This window comes from Dermacentor variabilis, chromosome 10 (genome assembly GCF_050947875.1).
Source record: "Dermacentor variabilis isolate Ectoservices chromosome 10, ASM5094787v1, whole genome shotgun sequence".
Classification (NCBI taxonomy): domain Eukaryota; kingdom Metazoa; phylum Arthropoda; class Arachnida; order Ixodida; family Ixodidae; genus Dermacentor; species Dermacentor variabilis.
The window spans coordinates 66162988-66179521 of record NC_134577.1 but is presented as its reverse complement, the minus strand read 5'-3'; the positions used below and the strand labels follow the sequence as shown (position 1 = coordinate 66179521).

The 16534-nt window shown below is 49.2% G+C and overlaps 1 protein-coding gene across 3 annotated transcripts in view; it reads right to left on the bottom strand.

Moving 5' to 3' along the window:
• LOC142560668 (uncharacterized) overlaps window positions 1–16534 on the bottom strand; it is an 80276-nt gene that overhangs the window by 3815 nt on the left and 59927 nt on the right. For all 3 annotated transcript variants that reach the window (XM_075672916.1, XM_075672917.1, XM_075672918.1), the window contains 4 exons: window positions 7315–7508; window positions 6673–6800; window positions 3964–4058; window positions 1703–1778 (listed from right to left, as the gene is read on the bottom strand). In XM_075672916.1, coding sequence (XP_075529031.1) covers window positions 1703–1778; window positions 3964–4058; window positions 6673–6800; window positions 7315–7508 — 493 coding nt within the window. The remainder of the gene's footprint in view (window positions 1–1702; window positions 1779–3963; window positions 4059–6672; window positions 6801–7314; window positions 7509–16534) is intronic.

Below are 16534 nucleotides of genomic sequence, written 5' to 3'. Positions count from 1 at the left end.
AGTAGAGAAGTTTTGAAAAGGAAATGAAAAAAAAAATACATGTATGCGAAAATACTAAAATGAAGCATGTATGCACACCTGATTGTCTCAAGCAGGCTAGGTGACTATTTGTCGGCGGTCCCATTTCAAAGGGGACGCTAATAAATCATTGCCATCATCACCATGAACTGAACGACAAAGTTATACTGAAGTTATACCCCTGAAGACGACTGATGTCATACCCCTGCCAAGCGGGCAGGTGCACTTACGGAGAGTCACTCGATTTAAGCGCACTTTGCCAAATCAGAACGTCGCAAGTGGAGCGTCACCTGCCGAAGAGTGCGCTCCGGCCGCAGTGCGTTCACGCAGCGCACTTTGCTGGTCGAGTGTGTAGCCTCGCCGCCAGCGGTTTAAACGTTACAAAATGCAATGCATAAAAAAGGAAATATGTTCATTTTAGTTGTTGAACAGATCTTAACAACATAATCAGAAGTGAACTCGCTAGAGTTCTGCTCTAGCAGGATCAAATTTTAGAACGACAGAAAGCTGAGCCAGTTGGTAAGTACTCATTATGCAAAAAAAGGGTGAGGCGTGCAGACAGGACACAAGAGAAGTGGACAACACGACAAAAGAAGAGAAGTGGACAACATGATTGTGTTGTTCACTTATCTTGTGTTCTGTCTGAACGCCTCACCCTTTTTTTGCATAACAGGATCAAATGCCACCTCGTTGTAGGTCACCATGTTGTTCTGGATTGGCTAGGAATTAGTCTTGTCCGGCATTGACTTGCAACACTCTTATAATACAAATCTTTACTTCTTTCCAATACAGTTAAACCATTACGGGCTGTTGCAGAGCGGGGGAACATTTTAAACACATTTACGCAAAAAGCATTTCAAGCCTCTGCTGAAACATTTCGGCTAACTAGCACCCTGTGAACGCGCTGGCGTCGAGTCTTTTCCATTCAGCAATGGTTCTAATGAAATTAAAATTTGAATGGGTCAACCCTTGGCGTGCAAGGCTGAATGGCATGAGGGTGATTTGTACGAGCTGACACTCATACTGGACGCCGTAGGTATAGGTCCCGATCTATTTTCGAGTTTTTATTATAAAGCTCGTTTTCCATCAGCCCTATCTTTCTTCGTTAAGACAAGCGTTTTAGACTGCCCCTGTCAAGGAGAGCGGTCACGGATTGTTTCGTCTTTTTTCTATTTTTGAAAAAATATAGATTAAGTTTATTATTCGTGTTACAACGTAAAACAACCACTTTTTAGGAGTTTCTTTTTAATCTACATCTTCAACAAACGCGCTCTTAAACTGTCGCTTTTTTTTTTCTTTACTGCGAGTGTGCTCTGTCTTCCCGTTTAGCATCGCATAGCCTAAAATGTTACTCAAGGCCCTGAAGTGCACTCCCCGTAAGTGCAATTAAGTTGCCCGCTTGACAAGGGTATTAGACTCCAGTAGACAGGAGCAATTTAGGCTTTTCTGGGGGGAATGATCTTTTTTCTTTTGTTACACTTATTTTATTGTTTCAATTTTTTGCTATCACACCCGTGGTGGGGAACTTGCACAGACCCCGTTCCATAGGGTGAATTTGCACCAACCAACATCACAACCAATTTGCAACGGGGCCTGGTGAGAGGCCCTTCAACTAACCATTTCTTTTGACTGTCCATCTACGAATTTCTAAAGTGGTTCTTGAAGTTCGCTCATTCGCACTCACCGATGGCCCCTCAATCTTCAAGGCAGATGACTCCAGCTTGAGGTAGTAGTCATCCTTCGATCTCACAACCGTGGCCCTGAAGCAATGGAAAGCATTTTTGCGAGATTGCAAAGCCATTAGCATAAGTATAATTACTGCAATTTATGGCAGCGAAGTAGTACACATAAATACGGTGTAAGAAAATCAAGAAACCAGCAAGTAAGTGATACTCACCGCTCGGTGTAAAGCAATTTGGCGCTACCTTATCACTGGCAATTCGTGAAGCACGCGAATAAGAATTCAGTAAGAAAAACCCTGCAAGCTCATGAGGCCACAACATAGACTTCATTCGGTATGTGTCGGTTTGCCGTCTCAAACCAGCCCTGGGCCCGTAAGGAACTAAACAGTGGAGAGCTTAGGAATAATTTTGACCGACTGGAGCTGTACGTGTTCCAGTATTCGCCGCAGGCGGCAAAATAGAAGGCTATGCGTACAGCGGACATCTTGAGTCTCATTCCAATGGTGAAACCGTTTAAGACGGCTCCACAAAGAGAGCATTCAAGTACAATATGATGCAGGCTACTTTGCCGCCCGAACAAGATGGCACCTGAGCAGGAAGTCTGAAAACTTGACGCGAAGGTCGTTTGCTGAGAGAAAAGCGCGGTCAGGTTTTCTTACTCGCATGTTGTAAGCTTCATGGCGTGCGCACGCAGGTTCGTACGCGCAAGTAGTTAAAATGGTCACGCGCCCCTTCGGAAGCCTGTCCGCTATTCCGGCAAACGGGGGCGGTCTGGGCGGATTGGCGGGGGTGTAAACGTGAGCGGTCGGAGCGGTGCAGACGCCTGGTGGCGTAGAGTTCAACCAGACAAACAAAAAGCTAAAACTGCAGTAACTCGCTATATCCTGCTTCGGTGCTGGTACAAATTTTTGGCAGCGGCGTAATTGTGAACACGATTACGCCACTGTCGAAAATTTACACCAGCAGCTAAGCATAATATAGTAATTAGCTTTGTGTTTCTGTGGTTAAGCTCTGCGCCACCAGCTGGCGCCACCAATCTGGCCATTCACGTTTACGCCACCGCTATACCGACAAACCGCCCGCGCTTGCCGGAATACCGGACGCACTAAAAGTCTATTATTGCGGCAGAACGCTCCCTAGAGAGCACGTAACAACCACCAGCGTATCACCGAAACTTGCTATGTGGCCTGGAGAGGTGCCTTTTAACAAAGAGCAACCCGATGCCTTAGCAGGCTGCGCCACAAATTTGAAGCCGTCGAAGAAGACTGCTACAAAACAAGGCATGTGCCTCTTTAATTAACCTCTCGGAGGTCTCGGAGGCCGCGTGCAGACTTCTAGGCAGCGCCACTAGATGGCGCAGCGTGTCCAGAAAGAAGCGAGAGAGAGAGAAGCCCGGTCGCAGCATTACGCGTTTCTCGGCGTTCGCGAACACTGGCGTGCCACGCATCAGGGAAGCCACGCGCAAGCTTAGTGGCGGCGGCGCCAGATGGCACCTAGTGTTCTTAGGGAAGCTCGAAAAAGAGTCCCGCTGCAGTACACTCCGAACAAATAACTCGTTGCTATGGTCGCAATACGTTGTGCCGCTGTCTTCATTCAATGTTAAACGTATAACCGTCGACAGTCATCGTAAGATGGTTTCTGCCTACTTTTTTTAAAGGCTCCGCCATTATGTAACCGTAACTGTTGCATTACAGTGGATTGGCCAAGGCTGATATCAGATACGCAGTGCCGAAGAGACCGACAGAAAGCTATCGCTACCAAAATGAGGTCATCTGGGGAAGAAGCTTGGAGAAAAAGGTTGTTTGTCTTAAATGCAGTGCTGTTTATCTATACGCCACTAATCTTCCAGACGCGTTTCATTAGGTGGCGTGACGTAAGCATTAGCACCTTTTTTATATTTCAGCGTTTCGATTATCCTTCGCGCAATACCTCAAGAAATTCGAGCTTACCCTCCCGGTCTATCGCAAATTTTCGTAACAATGTTCTATAGATTTTGACAGTACATTTCTCGTCCAGCGAACAGAAATCAAACATTTGAACATGCTTAATGCAAGTACTTCAGTTCAAAGGGCACGTTACATAAGATTACCAAGTGCACGCTTGACAGAGCATGAACCTTTCTCGGTTAAGTTACGTGGTACTTGATCCATTTTTTTTCTTGGCGAACAGTGCAAAAATACATCGGCAAACATTTCCGGCGCAACATTTATGTCAGCTAGATGCAGTCACAATAGCAGAAATTTGCGATAGCACATGTTCTTACCTGAATATGACGTCACCTCCCTTATATTTGTCCGAAGCTGTCCACGTGACTGGAACGGAACTTTTCTCCCCTCGGCTCGTGTGAGTAATGGCACTCTGCGATAGAAAGCCGTCAAAAATGCACATTTCCACGAGGTCAATCATTAACTAGACAGAAAACTAGACACAGAAGAAAAGAAAAAACAGAATGGCAGTTTTGAACGAAGTGCGAAGTATTTCACAGTGATAACGCGGTTCATCACTGACCTTGAACTCCTCTGATAGTGTTTTAGTTACACACGGGTGCAGCATGGCGCGACGCACCACGCAAGATAACCGCTACTGAGCAGAAACAGCGCCCTGGTAGGTTCCAGGCGTCTCACTACGGTGGTGTCATGAGTAGCCTCGCCACTGGCGCTGCAGGCATTGCGCCTCGTTGGGGCGCGAGTCGAGACCGATGGTATACTGTTGGTGTTAGGCTTTATTCGAATCGGCGAATCGCAGAGGTCTCGTAAAGTAGGTATCAAATAGTCGCTAATGGCCGCTTTGGTCGAACAGCGACACCTTTGCCTCTGTGATACTCTAGTGGTACAGGCACGGCATCCCTTTTTGTTCTTTTAGAAGCCTTCTATCGTTTTTGTTCTGTTTTGGATCAGCCGTTCCCTGCTCTATTTTTTTAGTAGTGACACTGCAGACGCAAAGCTTTTGAGCCAATCAGAGACGCAGAAACATTTGGCCCGTATAGGCTAACGCTTAATTTACGAGGATGTAGAGGTACGAGTAGACTTGAACGGTACCAATCGTAAAACATTTCGGTGTGGCGACTGGTAGATAGCGCTTGCCGGCGTGAAAAACGGTCGTCGTGAGCCACTTCTTGGTCGGCAGTCGTGGCCGGTAGTTTTGCGTCCCAAAACATCAATGCTGTTTGGGTGTCTCGCACGAGGTACAGCCCTTTCACCAGCGCCCGCCGGGACGGCGACTGGGCTTGACGCCGACTTCGTCGGGAAAACAGACACGCTCCCTTCGAGGCGACAACAACCGCTGTACTCCGTGGAGGCGGTAACGATCGTGGAGGTCTCATGGTCCTGACGAGCTGACCTTCATGTAGAGCAATGAGCCAGTATACACAACCTCCGTGAAAACAGCATGGATTCGTTTCCAGATTGTCTAGCCATTGTTTCCTATGTGGGTTCGAAGGCTGTACATCAGAGCCCGAGTCCAGCACAGTGGTGCGACTGTGAGTGGGATTTTGCAAAGAGTTCGAGCGTTATAATTGGACGAGGCACCATGGTAAGATCACCTCGTATAGTTACCTATGGAAAATGAATGTTTCAAAAGCGGACATCTTTGGTGTAGTGAGTTGCGAGCCGACACGTGTGTGCTCAATCAGACATGTAGTGATGTAGCGACATGAATGTGTTCCCACATCTGGAGCCAGTTGTGTAAATATGTAAAGTGAACCCGTTTTTCGTTTCCTTCAACCTCCCGGATTCATCTGCTCACCAGCAAGCAACCCTCGGCGATAGATATATACGGCCAACGGCGTCGTTCCCCTTAGCCAGCCCCCAAACAAGGCGCACAGGCGTCGAGGCACACCGCCGCCGCGACGGAAGCGGCTGACATCGCGTCAACAACCGAGGCTGCCGGAGCCGCAACGTGACGGGAACTCCACCAGATCTCGGTCACGCTCCTAGGTCGAGAGTGAGCTCCTCCGCGCGCTGAGCTTGAGCGCGGCGTTCTGAAAGAGCCGACCAAAAATTAGCCCTATGTACTGCACGCCACCAGAGGGCCCTGTAGAGCTCGGAGGCGACCAATCGAATGTGCCTCGAGATGCTTGAAGCGGGGCTGCTTATCAGCACCTAAATGCCGTACCTTGAAAGCGTAGGCAAACGCTGCACACCTACAGAGCAGCTAGCAATGATTCAGGAAGGCACATGTCCATTGAAGAACTAAGGGAGCGCTGAGAGTTTTTGTGCAGTACCAGCTGGTATGCTTCCAGAGAAGACACGTTCACAGAACGGTGAAAACGAAACAATGAATAGTATCTGAAGAAGCGATGTTTCAGCGGCAGCCTACGCTTGATCCAGGAGACGTGTTCGATAAGGCAACGGTTTTCCTTGGCAGATGCACAGATATCCTCCTCGGGCCTAAAGACAACTCAGACGCACGGACGCTTTTCAGTTTTGTTCTTAGTACCGACCGGTTCGTTGCAAACCTGAAGCAGTCTATTGGGAAGAACGTTTATTAAGATGCTCCCGTACATGTTTATTACCAAGGCAGAAGAGATGGCAGTCTCGTGCAAGTTACAAGAAGCGTTGAGAAAGCTTACACATGCTCCGAGCGCCTTCACAGGGCCAGACGTTACAGTGCATCAAGGCGTCCGTCAATGACGATCAAGGCAGAGAGGTCAGCGGGAGCACGCTCGCTCGATGGAAAGGCATTTCTATGGAGCGGTTGTGGTCTGAACTAACATGTTCTTTGGGCTGAACATGTTGTAACAAGCTCTCTGTGCTGAAGGCCGAACTTGTGGTTAAGCGCACAAGCAACCACAAAGGTAAAAAAAAATGCCCAAGGAAAGCACTAGGGAACGTAGCGACAACCCTGGCGAAGCCATAGTAAGTTATCGTCAGACTGTGGCACTGGAAGTGACAGACTATGCTTCGTATCATGCATATAAGTCAGTACTATTTCATTCATACAAAAAAAAAAGAAAAGAATGAGCAATACTCACGTTACTGTGACCGTCGCATTCGATTCCCTTCGCTATGTCAGGCATGTCCGGTGTGAAACTTCCGACCACCGTTCCATCGCTGTCCACTGCTTTGATCAGAAATCCTTTGAAGGTTCCTTCCAAAGTCACTGCACCAGAGATCATTTAGCAATGTGCCATTGCCACACTTCTCGACGATGTCTGGTGGTGTAGACAAAACCTTCGCTCTAGGTGTTCATCATGTGATTGCTTTGCAGATTTGTCAGCAATTATAGCTTGGTGCCAGGGGAGGATTTCAAGAAGAGAGAAGGGTGGAGCTTTCTACATCTGCCTCCCTTTCATTTTACATGCCCGAAATCGTCTTTGAAGGTCCCACTATTTATTTGGCCATTTGAAACATGAACCTGAAACCTGGGTGGCGGTGTCCCGAGATGAACTTTGACCCTGTAGGAGTCAATGTGCACCCAAAAAACCCTACGATAGCAACATGTATCTTCGCTTGCGTCTGGAAAGGGTGTAAGAGGAAAGGCTGATGCAGGCGTTCAGCGGCAGTGCAGAAAACTTGTCTAACGACGCATCGAGGGGAGACGAGCATAAATTACCCGAGGTAACGGCAGTTTTCGTTTGGCAGAGGCACTATACCCAGCTCGCGCGTCGACTCACCCTTGGCGCTTCGCTTGTCGTGGGGCGCGGCAGTCAGCTTGAGGTCGCCCTTGTCACTGGATGCCTTGGCGTTGGGTCCATGATTGGGTGTCATGTCACCGCAGGCCTCAGCCGGCGCTCCGTTGGGGTAACACACAGCCCCACGGCTCAGCATGACCAGGAAGAACAGATGCCGTAGCGACATGCCGCTGATACTGCGAGAGACGGCAACAGAGAGAACAAGGTCAAATAAAAGAAATAATTTTCGTCACGTTAAAAGGTAATATTGTTAGCAGTGCGGAAGGAAACAGGGTTGCTCGATTTGGATATCTTGATATCCAAATTGGTGCGATACGCCACGCGGTCGCTGCCCAAAACCAAGTGGGAAAGGGAGGTGTTATAGAATTCACCGATGAGCGCAGAGCAGTTCTGCCTGCAAGGGTGCAGAAAATAGCGCCTCTTGCTCTGCACGACCGTTCCCCCACGGCGCGCTTCATTTCTACGATAACGGGCAGCATTCCATCTAGAGCTGGCAGGGGCCGTTCACCCCTCGCTCATTTCCGCTCACACTCGTAACGTTGCATATTACCACAGCAGTAGCATTATTCATGGTTATATACTCGACCACATTAGGCGCCAGTCTCTGCAAAATGCACGCACGTTATCGCTGCAGGTTGCCGAGGAGGTGCAGGGGGTCTTCGAGAAATGCCAGGTTGGGCGGGTATGACCCTAACCGTGCTTCTTTCCACTTTCACGGCGACCACCGCGCGTCGACACAAATTTGGTTCGAGGCAATGCTACACGTGCTTTCAAAGAGCCCGAGATAGTTCTATCGAAAACCCGCGACTGAATGTCACTTCACGCAATACGGCTCGCTCTTGCATCTCGGCCAGAGCGGTGCTAAAAACCCAGACCTACGAAAAGGATCCAGTAAGCGGCACGCCATGATCGCGTAAAACGACAGCTGCTCATATCAACATCTATAGTTGTTAAGATCTACGCAACCGCTCGGATATATCTGAAATTTATTCATCATACCTCGTGTAGGGGTTTTACATGAGGGATTTGCCAAACACTACCGTGCATCACGCTATGTACGAGCTTCAACGTGCGAGTGCGTCGCAAACCGCTCTCCCTGCTTTTTTTTTTATTGGGTTTAACGTGCCAAAACCACTTTCTGATTATGAGGCAGGCCGTAGTGGAGGACTCCGGAAATTTTGACCACCTGGGGTTCTTTAACGTGCACCTAAACCTAAGTACACGGGTGTTTTTGCATTTCGCCCCCATATAAATGCGGCCGCCGTGGCCGGGATCCGATCCCGCGACCTCGTGCTCAGCAGCCTAACACCATAGCCACTGAGCAACCACGGCGGGTTTCTCCCTGCTTGCATAGTGTTGCCGAGGCAGCGGGTCTTGCTGTTTCAAATAACGCCCCTTTCATGTCTGTTTGTTTGTGGCCTGTCCGCCATTTTAGCGCTCATGAGTTTGGTCTCACGAAAGCGACAACTACCGACGGCGGCCACCTTTTGCGCGAGCAAGGCGTCCATCATTGTGCCGCGCCGTGCCACGAGCGAAACATCGCAGATACGAGACGAAGAACCGGCAGCGATGTTGAAACGACGGAGAGAAAAGGCTGATGCAGGCGTTCAGCGGCAATGCAGAACGCCTGTGTGACGACGCAACGAGGGGATATAAATCAAGCGTAAATTATCCGAGATAACGGTCGCATTAATTTGCAGAGGCACGATACCCAGCTCGTGTCAAAGGCGGCCATCGGTCTGTTCAGATTATTTTCTCGAAATGATCATTCCATCCACAAGCCTGGGAGAGCGGGCGAAAGCATGAATGAAGGCGTGATGTTAAAAAAAAACAAAAAAGAAAAACAGCGGGACCCTTCCTTTAATGCGTGGAGCGCGCGGCCAATCGACGGCACTATTCAAACTGGGAGAGCACTTGGTCAAGCGCTCGCGCGCTGTAGGTCACATTGATCGCGATAAGGCATATTGTTGCAGGTGAAAATGTATTCAGAAACGCGTAGTGCAAATTAGAGAAACATCGTCTTCAACATTAAAAAGGAATGACTGATACAAAAAGTTAACAGCAGGCATCAAAGTTCAATTATGCATGCAGGCACTCACCACGAGCAAAAAAGCAAGAATGAGGGTTGCGAGTATGCTCCAATATTAATATGCACAAAAATGCGAAACGTATTATCGCAATAGAAATTTAAAAAAAGAAATAAAAGGAGCAGGAGAAAGATAGGCGGACGAAGCCATAACCATGAAAATTGATTCAACAACGACTGTGAAATGTGACGCGTTTGTGAGGACGATGACGTTGGGAATATCGTTTTTGAGGCAGTTTATTACTGTTTAACATCTATACCACAGTATAGCAGCCTACAGGAGGTTCTCAAAAAAAAAATTACCGACGATTACGTTACTTCCTAATGCGAAATTTGAGCGCAGCAAATAAGCTGTTTCACCTTTTGGATAGATTGAGGCAAAGAAATCTGTTTGCGAGCCTTTGTTTGCGTTTGGCCTCGGCCTCGGCCGCGCGAACGGTAGAGTCTTCTCTGCGACGGCGATGAGCTTCTGCTTCAGCCTCGCTTACTGCTGGTTGCTCTCGACGGCGGCGATGAGCCTCCGCTTCGGCGGTGCGAACGGCAGGGTCTTCTCGGCGGCGGCGATGAGCTTCTGCTTCAGCCTCGCTTACTGCTGGTTGCTCTCGACGGCGGCGATGAGCCTCCGCTTCGGCGGCGCGAACTGCAGGGTCTTCTCGGCGGCGGCGATGAGCTTCTGCTTCAGCCTCGCTTACTGCTGGTTGCTCTCGACGGCGGCGATGAGCCTCCGCTTCGGCGGCGCGAACGGCAGGGTCTTCTCGGCGGCGGCGCTTAGCCTCTGCTTCGGCGACGCGTACTCCTGGATCATCTCGACGGCGGCGACGGTAAGCTTCTGCTTCAGCGGCACGCACCTCTGGATTCTGACGGCGACGGCGCTGGGCCTCTGCTCTGGCAGCTCGTTTAGCAGCAGCAGCAGCAGCAGCAGCAGCAGCAGACGGAGGACTTCCATCGGTCGTCTCGCTCATGGCTCAGAAAGAACTGGCAGATAATTTCGCAGTGGCGAACGGCAGCGGCAATTTCGGCTCGGGCGGTGCACATATACAGATCCGCCGCCACCGATCTGGCTCTCTGATTGCCACCGCACAGGGCGAACGGCAGCGGCAATTTCGGCTCGGGCGGTGCACATATACAGATCCGCCGCCACCGATCTGGCTCTCTGATTGCCACCGCACAGGGGTTGCATTGGAGGAGGAGCGAAGAAAGGAATTAAGTTCGAGCCGGCGCTTTGACAACCGGAGACTCGCAGGAAGAGGGGGGAGGGGGGCGGCGTGTACACCCAGCGGCAAACGATGGGGGCAGAAGCGCGCGCTGCAAGCGGACAACACGATAAAGGGAGGAGGGAAGAGATAGCAGCGACTGACTGATGCCGCTGACGCCGATAGTGAGTCAACCCCAGCTGCGGAGTTGGTTTCAGGGACAACGCCGCCGATGCCGACACAAACAATATGATACCCTCGCTTCCGCAGCGCTAAGAACCAGGTCTAGCCGTGGGAAGGTGGTCACGTATTCGTCGACGTGCCGGGGCCTACGTGAAATAACCGGCGCGTCGGCAACTGAAGAGCACCCTATCCGCCACACAAGAATAGGGGGGGGGGGGACCCTTTCCTCCTCTTTCTGCATGGCGGCGACGGTGTTCTATGCAGTCACGTTATCTTGACTCTCTAGCGGCGTCAGCGGCATCCAGCGGTATCAGTCGGTCGCTGCTAGCGCTGGGGGGATGAAAGGGGGGCGGAGCTGGTTACGAGGCCGACGACAACGCCGACGACGACGCGAAACCCAGGAACGGACGCCAAAGAGCTGCGCTCTAAAAGAAGAGTACACGCGCAGTGTAAACGGCCTGCTAGGGGAATCTTCCGTTGGATATGCGGTGAGCTGGAATGCCGACGTCATTGTTGGGTGGTAGGTTATATGTAAGCATGCCAAGCGCATGAGCTGCGAATGAGGCCAGGCAGTTCTATAGCACGATTTCGGATGCCCATGTGCCCACCCGTTTCACGGCGCGACAAATGAAAACAACGATACGGGACGCGCGCCACACAGCCTGCTCGTTCTCCTCCACAAGCACACGACACGAAGCAGAGTCGGTTATGTGCAAGAACCACGCATGCCGGACGTTAAGTACGAGGTCGTCACGACGAGCTGCTTTTGGAGTAACCCGCTTTCATTTCGCCCTCCACTTATTCGCGCTCCATGCACAGCACTTCTGCTTTTCTGGTTTCCTGCACGGCCAATCTACCTTGTACTCAACCTTTCTCGGCGGTGTAACTGAATTTAACTTAATTTAACCTAAACAACTTAAGTTATAAGATTTTACGTGTCAAACATTCGATACGATTGCGAGGCGCGCTGTAGTGGCAGAGAGGGGAGGAGGGGCGCTCCGGATGAACTAACCACTTGGAGTGCTTTACTTTGCAGCCAACGCAGGGCACCCATTGCAGAGTTTCATTGGTTATTCGATGCCGATGCAAACGCGACGATAACAGCGTTCATGCCGCGTGATTAGGTGGACCCGCCCACGAGCGGATACAGCTTTTTAGCATACGGAAGCAACTACTTCACACATCGGCCACAGAGCTTGGACGTTGACCACCTAGAACGCAGAAATCTGCGACAACAGCACACGAAACGTAAACACTGTAATCCATCTGGCACCCTTAGCTAGCGGCGCACGGCAATACTTAACAAGAGTTATAGCGTTGTTGCTTGGTAAATCGCAAATCATGAGAGCGGATGCCACGGCACCATCTACTCACGCTTGTTGCTCGGCTGGTCGCTATGCTCGAGAGTTCCAGGCAAAAGTGTTGACGTGGGCGTTAAAATATCCGCCTGCCAGTGCACTAACCGAGGCTACGCGTAGACAGGTGCGCGTCTGACACGCAAAAGAACGCAAAGTGAGGCGCGCGCAAACTCGTGAAAGCGATAGTGTTGTGCCAGTGACGATTGGGATGTCCGTTTTCTTGTCAGGTTTCACTTCACGGAGGTGCTACTCGTAGCAGACACTGCGTGAATAAAGCTAAGGAAAAAAGAAAGATTTCACTTGCTCACCTTATCTTGTCGGTGGAAATAAAAATGAATAAACGTTAAACGTATCACGTAAAAAATAGTGGGTGGGAAGGGCTGATCAGCGAACGCGAGACGACGGAAAGCAGGGGAAAAAAATAGACCTCTGTGGACCGCTTATATTGAACAGGAGAGGAGAGGGGGATCCCACAAAAAGAAAACACAAAGAAGTATCTAGGAGTCGTCTACTCTTCTCAGCGTCTGTGTCATCTACTTTCCTTTACACATCCGCCTGCAACAGGACGGAAATTGCCGTTCGTCTTCTATTTTTTTTTTCCTGCCGCAGGAAGAAACAACGGACATTTTCGCTGAGATAGCTACTACGCCGCCAGGCCCCGCACAGTGACCTTGACATTAGATATAATAAAGCCAAGTTTTCTTGCGAACACGCCCTGATTTTCCTTACCGGGGTTGCTGGACGCTGCCGCTCTCTCGACAAAGAGCTCATAACATAATATGCGGATCCTACGCACTGGAGTAATCGATGGAGGCGAAACTTTATGTGCTGTTTGCTACGATTGACGATAATTAACGGTGATGTTGACGGCGAATGTGTAATTTCTTCAGCGTTTGGTCTAAAACGGGAGTGTTGAGTTGATGTGAAACGTTACCTTGCGTGCACCACTGCCGTTTATCTGCGTAGTACACGGAACACACAACGGAGACCTGTTTGCTTGAGGCGTGGTTGTGTAGCATTGTTCATAACCTATGAGAAGGTTGAGCATTTTCATTGCCTCACGTGGCACATCGCATTGCGGCAGGGTGTAGGCCGAATTATGGAGTTGTAAGAGCCAAAACGACAGTCGGATTATGAGGAACGCCGTAGTAGCGGACTCCGGATTAATTTTGACACCATGGCGCTTTTTTTCAGCGTGCACATAAATTTAAGTGTACGAGCGTACTTGTATTTTGCTACTTTCGAAATTCCGCGTCCCAAAGTCGGCATCGAACCCGCGACGTCGAGCAATGCTCCAGCCGCATAGCTATTGCGGCGGGCACAGAAGTGTTGATTGGACGCACGACCGCTTCCGTAGTGTCGCCTAGACGGACGCTACGGTGATTTAAGGCGGCTTTGCGTCTACATACCCTGTGTCAGTAGCCCCCTTGAAAAAGAAAAGTACCATACCTTCGGTTTGCCCGCCACTGCTGTCGTGTTTATAGTAACGGTGCTTCCTTGCCTTCTGACGTCGCGTTTTCTCTGTCCCTCCCTTTCTTTACCCCTGTATGGAAACTACGAGCGAAGACTGGAGGTTGCACCGTGCAGGGCATTCACGTTTGCGTCTCCGCTCATCCGGTAAAACGGCCAGTCCGCTTGCGTTTACCTGAATACCGGACACGCTAAAAACTCTACATTCACTCGTTTCGTGACTGCGCGATTCTACCCATTCTCTGCCTCTTTTCCCTGCGCCCCTCTGTGCCATTCTATCCACCCCTCCTTAGGTTTGACACGTTAGTATAAGGGCGCACGCTGCAGTTTCTGCAATGGTTTCGCGGGGGCTGGCGGATAATTACAGCTTTCAAGTGATTAATGTGACGACGCCCAGGGAGCTCAAAAGGCCGATGTGCGCATGCGCGATGCACATGTGTTGTGCACATGACGCGATGGAAAGGTCCCAACGAGTTACTCGAGTCTCGTTTCCACTATTCCATGCTCCTTCCGCGTATATTCACGCTCTGAAGCACACACCAACGCGGCGTGCAAGACAGCAGCAGCAACAGCGGAAAAGTCCAAGGAAGAAGTAATGAACGCTTTGCTTTATAATAGTGAATTACGGGGACCATAGCGGGGATCGAACCTCGATCCCCGGGCACTGTATCCACATAATATAACCATTTGTCAACAGCCACACGTATACTTCTATCGTGCCAACACTAACTGGCTCTTTGAGACGAACGTCGCGTGTTTCACAATGCGGAGCACGGCTGCGCGAAAGCGCATGCGCGCGGACCCCAGTTTCCTTTGTGTCAAGGACGCAGGAATGAAAAGGAATGAATGAAAAGGACGCAGGAATGAACGTCTATGGCATTTCATTAACCACTTATCTAACGCTTCACTTCACAGTTTCCAAAATGTGCGTGGGATCTGCATAATTTTTTTTTTCTGTTAAACTTTCTAATTGAACCACTGGCACTGCGATACCCTTCAGCAGCCGCAGGAATGTGGTAGCTGAATGTGTTTCAGTTTCTGTTGTAGGGCGTGGCAGTGCTTATTCTGTCCTGCGAAGCCTTTCAGATGTTGGGGTGGCGATTATTGTCAATCACAGTGTTACCTCTGTATCTGACTACGCGGATCAGGATTTCCTTTTTTCTTTATCGTTTACGTCTTGTTTAGCACTTACCGGCTCGTTTGACAGTGCTGTCAACTAGCATCTGCCTTGCTACATGGACCCTTTCAATATTTTGTATTACAGGCTTTTTGTCCCTGTTCCCTGGATTTCTGCTGTATGGAATGTAGAGTTAAATATCAATTAATTATTTACTTCATTGATGGGCATAACGTTGCCTTTTCGCGCTTCATGCTTGCGGCTTCATACATTGTGTTCGCATTATTTCTGCCGCGTATCCATTTCTCACCGAAACAACCACGCATTTATAAACGCTTGCAACGACTCTCGAAAAAATATCAATCCTGGGGTTTTACGTTGAAAAAGCCACAGTCTGATTATCAGGCACGCCATAGTGGGGGACTCCCGACCGATTTTGACCACCTGAAGTTCGTTGGGCACGCACCAAGATTTAGGCACGACAGCGTTTTTGCATTTTGCCTCCCATATAATTGCGGCAGAGTCTTGATCAGCTTTGACCCCCTGAGGCTCTTTGGCGTGCACCTAGATTTAGGCACAAGAGTTCCTGCATATCGCCCCCCATCAAAAAAAAAAAAAAAAAGGCCGCCACGGCCGGGATCGAAACTGCGACCTGTATCTATAGCTCATCACTACAAACAACAAGCCACCGCAAAACTCAGTATTCATTGCGAATTGTTGCCCTTATAATGCACCATTTTTGTTGAAATTGGTCAATTCGCAAAGCTACAATTGTCTTTTTAGTTCGAAAGTTCGCCCCTGCGACACAAAATGTGACGCATTCAAAGCCACAAATTTGCAGAGCCAGTCTTCCGAAGCGGGAAGTATGAAGCTTAGGCAAGTCCAGGTACTACGCATGATCACCGTACCGGCGGAAGCGCCGCAGTTACGTAGATGGTTGTTGTTCGCGAATCGTATTCAATATACCAGTACTGGGGGCCACTTAACGCGGAGTAATGTTTAAAAAAAAAAGGCGCGAGATCCTTCTGTGCAGTTGAAATCAATAGCATATCGCTTGCAACCTCCTTGGAAAGCCATTCCGTATTTATGTGTTCCTGTTCTTGATCGACGAGTACTCATTAACTAAAAAAGTTCTATTAATATATTTATAGCCACAATGTTCGCTACAAATCTTGTAGAGCGCATTTGGAAACGTCACTTTCGTTCATCCTGGCGACGTCCTAACTTACCAAACGAAACAGCAAACGGTACGTGTAAATGCCCCCATTGTAAGCATATGCGTTTCCAAGAGCAGCATTATTTTAAAGATTTTTTTCTTCTTTCCTTGTAAGTGAAAAAGAGCTACATGAAAGGTAGTGCGTCACAAACAAGTTAACGTGATTTTTTAAATGCTCTACCACGAATCTTGTGCTGATATTATTGCCACAAAGTTAGTAATTAAGTTGTTGGAGAAATCATAACTGTTAATTTGAGACGAGGACGCAAGAAATAACGACAGCTCTTTCGGAACGTAGCGAATAACATCTAATTGGTCTTACCTGCGCAAAAGGTTTTGTTGTGTTTCTTTGAACACAAAGTCTTCCGAGCTGAATTCCGACGAATTTGGCCTATCTGGGATCTGAGTATGTTGTATGAACTTCAGGAAACAAACGGTCGGTTAGGCAGCTTGTAGATGTCATATGAAGATGAAAAACATATTACACGAAACCTCGTCTTCCTGAGAACACATAGTAATAGAACTTCCTTCATGTAAGCTGGGCTAACCGGTCAGGAGAGCAGCGTGGGATAGAGCTTC